The sequence below is a fragment of the Medicago sativa genome, chromosome 4, assembly GCF_051527215.1.
Source record: "Medicago sativa cultivar Bolivia chromosome 4, Bolivia_mono, whole genome shotgun sequence".
Lineage (NCBI taxonomy): Eukaryota > Viridiplantae > Streptophyta > Magnoliopsida > Fabales > Fabaceae > Medicago > Medicago sativa.
The window spans coordinates 6,115,024-6,120,504 of record NC_140752.1 but is presented as its reverse complement, the minus strand read 5'-3'; the positions used below and the strand labels follow the sequence as shown (position 1 = coordinate 6,120,504).

Genomic DNA, 5,481 nt, shown 5'->3' with positions numbered 1-5,481 from the left:
TATTAAGTCGGCATACTGATTACAATGGATACACTCTTAAAACAATATGATGAATTTAGAGTTATGGAATTTAAAAACACATCTCATAATTTAAGACTGATGAGTGTTTATAAGCTAAAATTAGTCTTGATTTCAAGACAATGTTAAACTTTTTTGTGTATCGGAACAGTATCCTCGTCGAGGCTAAGGGGCTAAATTGTCAGTGAGGTCTCGAGCGTGGGTCAGGGCTCCTGATTGGCGCCCCAATGTTCTCCCGATATTGTGTGCAAGTCCTCTTGGTTTTGTTTTTAGTAAAAGACGCTTCGGTGCGTTGAAAAGAGTGTATATTTATACCTCAATCTCAATTGATAGGATATTGTTTTGGATTTTGCTAACGAGTGTCCTTAAGACACTCTTTAAGAATTTTAAATAAAGAAGTTATTTCAATGAATTTATTTAAAAAGTTAAACATTTTAATTTTCAATACATTGAATACATTTATTTTCATAAAAAACTTGATATTATTTTAAACTCTTGAAAAGAAAAAAGAAAAAAAAAAAACCCTTTAGACACTCATTAGCATTTTCCCATTTGATTTTTTGCTAGAGTATCCAAATTGCATTGTCTACTTTAATAAGCCAAAATCCATCGTTGTTGTAGGTTGTCCATGGACCAGTTTTTAGGGGTCCATATTACATTATATGCCCCCACTATTCCATATTTGAGGCTTTTGTTTCCCTAAACTATTTTTCATCCACTCTTCAGTTCTCAACCCTTTATATAATTTTGCAGACTCTGGTGTGTCTGAACATATATAGTTGAAAGCAAACAAGAGATTTCAATTATTTGCAAAGAATCCTTAGGCCTAACATGAAGGTAATATTTTTTGTATTGTTCCTATTGATCATCTCAAATGCTCAAGCCATTTCAAATGAAGATGAAGGCAAAAACATAATCCAGAGTAATGAACAAGCACATGAGGTTAATGGTACAATTTCCTTACCTTTTCAAACAAGTAAAAACTTAGTTAACGTTTCACACATTTGTGAGCATACGTGTTTTTATTTTAGGCTTAATTGCACTTACAGCCCCCTATCTTTCCAAAAGTTGCGGTTACAGCCCCTTAACTAATTTAAATACAAAACAGCCCCCTAAGTATTGAATCTTTGGCAGTTTTGGCCCCCAAGGCTGACGTGGCACCCTAAGTAAGGTGACACGTGTCATTTTTGGCAGTTTTTTTTTGGCCTTGGGGGGCCAAAACTGCCAAAGAATCAATACTTAGGGGGCTGTTTTGTATTTAAATTAGTTAGGGGGCTGTAACCGCAACTTTTGCAAAGATAGGGGGTCAAAAGTGCAATTAAGCCTTTATTTTAATCTTGGTTTTATAATTGTGTTATTCAACGATAATAGGAAATTTATATGGAAATGGTAACATAGAAGTCTCCACAAGGTTGAACAACAAAAATGTGATTGTGGCAAGTAAAAATGAAGATAAACATGAATTGTCTGTTGCCATGAGGTTTTCGACGGGAGGAGGTGGAAGGGGAGGAGGTGGATTTAGTGGAGGTGCAAGCGGAGGAGGTGGAATGGGAGGAGGTGGATTTGGAGGTGGAGGAAAGGGAGGAGGTGGATCTGGAGGAGGTGGAGGAAAGGGAGGAGGTGGAATGGGAGGGGGTGGGAAGGGATTTGGAGGAGGAGTGGCAGGTGGAGCGGCCGGTGGAATTGTCGGCGGTGGAATTGTAGGCGGCGCAGTTGCCAATCGCGGTCACAATGGTGGGTACAATGGCACTCATAATTCTGCAACAACATTATCTGCAGTGCCTCATTTTTGTGTCTCAACATTGATTTTATGTATGAGCTTCTGGCTTTAGACACATTAATTCACTTCCACTTAGTTTAGTTTCATTTTTAGTTGCTTCTATTTACATTAATCCTCTCTTAGTCTTTATTGCTACTAAATATATATTTTGGCCACAATTAATATCATGTTTTCTTGTGTTGATTGGTTTGTGTCTTTTGCAAATCGCATCCATAATATCATTTGGAAATGTAGTATGTTATGAATATATAGATGTATGAATCTTTGCATGTTGCTGAGAAAGGAAAAAAAACTAGAACGCTGTCTTTGAAAAATTGTACTCTAACCATGGCTAACTTGATGCAAATATGTAAATGTTGAACTTGTGATTTGTGAGGTTTAAATTATAGAGAGAACCTTTGGTTATTTATAATGAAGCAGAAACAAGCTAATATTACTTTCTTTTGAAAAGATAAACTATTTCATAGGAACTCTGCCATCCTCCCAAAAAAGCCGAAACATGTATTGATAAAAGTTTGAAGACACCAAAAATTGCTCTTCTCCCATGTGGCACCAAAAATTTGAAGACAAAATACCAGCCAGTGTACTAATGACCCGACAAGTAGTAATATTGATAAAAGTTCGTCTTCACAAGGATTTTGAAATTTCTACTCAACAATATCGATTGTTAATAGGTTATGTAAATTGGAGGGATGCTCAATGGAATAAGTTTGGTTTGATAAAAAAAAATAAACAAATAAAACAACGATTCAGTCGTGTCGACGGATTCCCTTCTCTGCATTATTTGGTAACTAAATACTATGAATACAATTGTCTGGATAGCTTGGTTTTACGACATTTCAACAAAATAGTTATGTCAATGTCTTGGTCTTTAACCCTCTCCTCTAGTTACGACACCATAATATCTTAGGTGAGTCCATAAACATTGGAGGTTTAAGGAACGCCAAATTATTGTCGCAAAGCATTAATAGAATATGTTTAAAGCTATTAAAGATTGAACAATTATACCAGTTCAACTATCAAAGCTAGGGCTAGTAGTCGTTGGGATTGAATCATTTTATCGATATTCGTAAACGCACAAAAAGCATTATAAACAAATATAATTGAATAAAACCAGAGCAATAATTGTTTTTAAAATATCATTAAAAGTTACATCGTCAAGCACTTGCATAGAACTTCCTCCACATGACCTAACCTAGGAAATCTATCTAAAAGGTCATTCTAACATATATGTTTCATGAATTTTGAACTAACCCTTTAAAAAATTCTACTAAAATACAAATAAACTTGCTACTTTTACTCTAAAATGACTCTAAAAATGGACTTAAAACCCTATATGATTTCTTGCCATCACTTGTATATATCAACTTTTGCTTATATTAGAGAGAATATTTGTCTTTCGTCAAGTTAGCAATATGCTTTAAAGGGTTAAATGAACTTTTACATCCTTCCATTTGAGTGAATTTTGGTTTACCCCATATAGCTCTTCATTTTGTTGTGATTTCAAGCTTGTAATTTTCAAGATTCTTTTCTTTTAGACCTTCATGACATCAAATTTTGGGAATAAAGGTACTTTTGCCCCTAGCTATTTGAGTGAATTTTTGTTTAGTCAATGTCGCAAAGGCTTAAAAACAAAAAAATCTTTAAATTACAAGGTTTGAATCCATTTGAAAAAAAGGGGGGTAAACCTGGATAAAAGTGCATTTGCGCAATTACAACGAGTAAGTGTTGCATTGACGGTCACTTTCAAAAACAACTCAATCAAATCAGAAATAGATTCTCTGTTGTCATTGTTTTCATGCATTCATGCAGTCAAAACATTGGTGACTGTCCGATCTAGATCTAACAACCTAGAAAATGCATATTTTAATATTTACTCTATTATTATAAAACATCGAATTGGATTTTGGAGCGTCCAATTTTGATCAAACATATTCTAATGAATGACTGTATGAATGTGTGTACCTGTCGACCGCAGCAAATGTAGGTCCGATGAAGAACAACGTGGAGGGCGGTAGCTTCACTTTCAACCGCAATGGAAAAACATCTTGAGTGTGCATGAATAAATTGGCCAAGACTATCTCTAAAGCAAATACCAATGCCAAAACTTCTTTTTGATGAAAAAAGAGCACCATCAACATTACATTTCAGCCAACAGTGATTGAGCTTCTTCCACGCCAGAAACTATGGTATATTTGGAGGACCGTAGACACTTGGGTGAACCAACTATTGTAACGAATAGTATCCTTCACAAGAAAGCAAGTAAAAGCAACATCAAATTGCTTTTGTTCCCATAATTGAGTATTACGGCTACATTATATGCTCCAAAGAGTGGTTGTAAAAATAGAGAAGATAACAATAGAGATGGAGATTCAACGTGGTTCTCTATTTTAATTCCTTAATTCCAACAATCAACAAAATGGGTTCACACCATGAACGTGTGTGTACCATCTTCCTCAACAACATTACACCGAACACAACTCAATTGACAAGGGATGCTACTAGTTGAAGATTGAATCTTGTGGGGAGGTAACCATGAGATAAACGCCAATAGAAATGCTTTATTTTCTGTGGCAATCGCATTGCATGTAATTTTTATCAATATGCACGTTAATATATCAACAATTAATTTTTTTTGTTTTTAATCACAACTTTTGGTCCTGATTTTAAGTCAATGCATGTGTAGTCTTCATATTAATGAATATACATATATACATATATTGCACCTCTTTTTTTGTAAAAAAAAAAAAGTCAAAGATTTTTTTAGGAGAAATAAAACAAAAAAGTTAGTCTATTTATAGAAATTAAAAAACATGTTTAACCTTCTTTTTAACATTTTAGATATATGTATATTCGTCCTCGTGAGCTTAGCTCAGTTGGTATGGACCTTGCATAAAAATATGCAATGTCCGGGGTTCAAACCCCGGCCACCACAAAAAAAAGATATATGTATATTCTAGATTTATATTTAAATTAAGATATGATTTATATTTAGATTTATATTTAAATTACGATATCATAGCAAACAAAGATGACGATTTCAACATGAATTTTGTAACGCCCTATTTCTATTAAAGCGATAAAACACGTGAATATAACAAATATTCAAGAAATAGACGCTACGTCTCATCTAAACAACAATCGGCATGCATATATACTAATATCTCAACAGTAGCAGTGGATACAAACATATATCTCCATCAATACATATGTCATGGTCAAATAACATCAACATAAAAATCCTCCAAATCTCAACAATGAGTACATCTCAAAATAAAATAATCCAACAAAACTAGGACACCGACTCAACCTAATCAGAGCCCTAGACTATGACGCCAAAATGATAGCGGATATAGCTCCCGCTATCCAAACATCCACAAGAAACTCACCAAGCGACTACTCCTGCACAGCGTCTACCCATCCATACAGACAGGTAGGCGGTCAAAACCACTGAAGGTTAGCATTACATTAATCATAATCAATATAAACAACTAGGCATGATATAAATCAATTCAATTCCCATTAATCAACATGAACAATTAACCTCCACATACTCAATCACACAACAATTTCAAATATCACAAATATAAGTATTCATCATACATTCATCACCAACATACTTCATACAACGGCAATAAGCAAGATTCATGATGACATGAAATGCACCTAGACTCGACACATAC

General features: G+C 34.4%; 1 protein-coding gene across 1 annotated transcript; it reads left to right on the top strand.

Moving 5' to 3' along the window:
• Positions 1-640: 640 nt before the first annotated feature.
• On the top strand, positions 641-1,981 carry LOC146925785 (uncharacterized). The gene is made up of 2 exons (XM_085758238.1): positions 641-967; positions 1,390-1,981. The coding sequence occupies exons 1-2, from the start codon at positions 850-852 to the stop codon at positions 1,848-1,850; spliced, it is 579 nt and encodes a 192-aa protein (XP_085614364.1). The 5' UTR covers positions 641-849; the 3' UTR covers positions 1,851-1,981.
• The last annotated feature ends 3,500 nt before the right edge of the window (positions 1,982-5,481 follow it).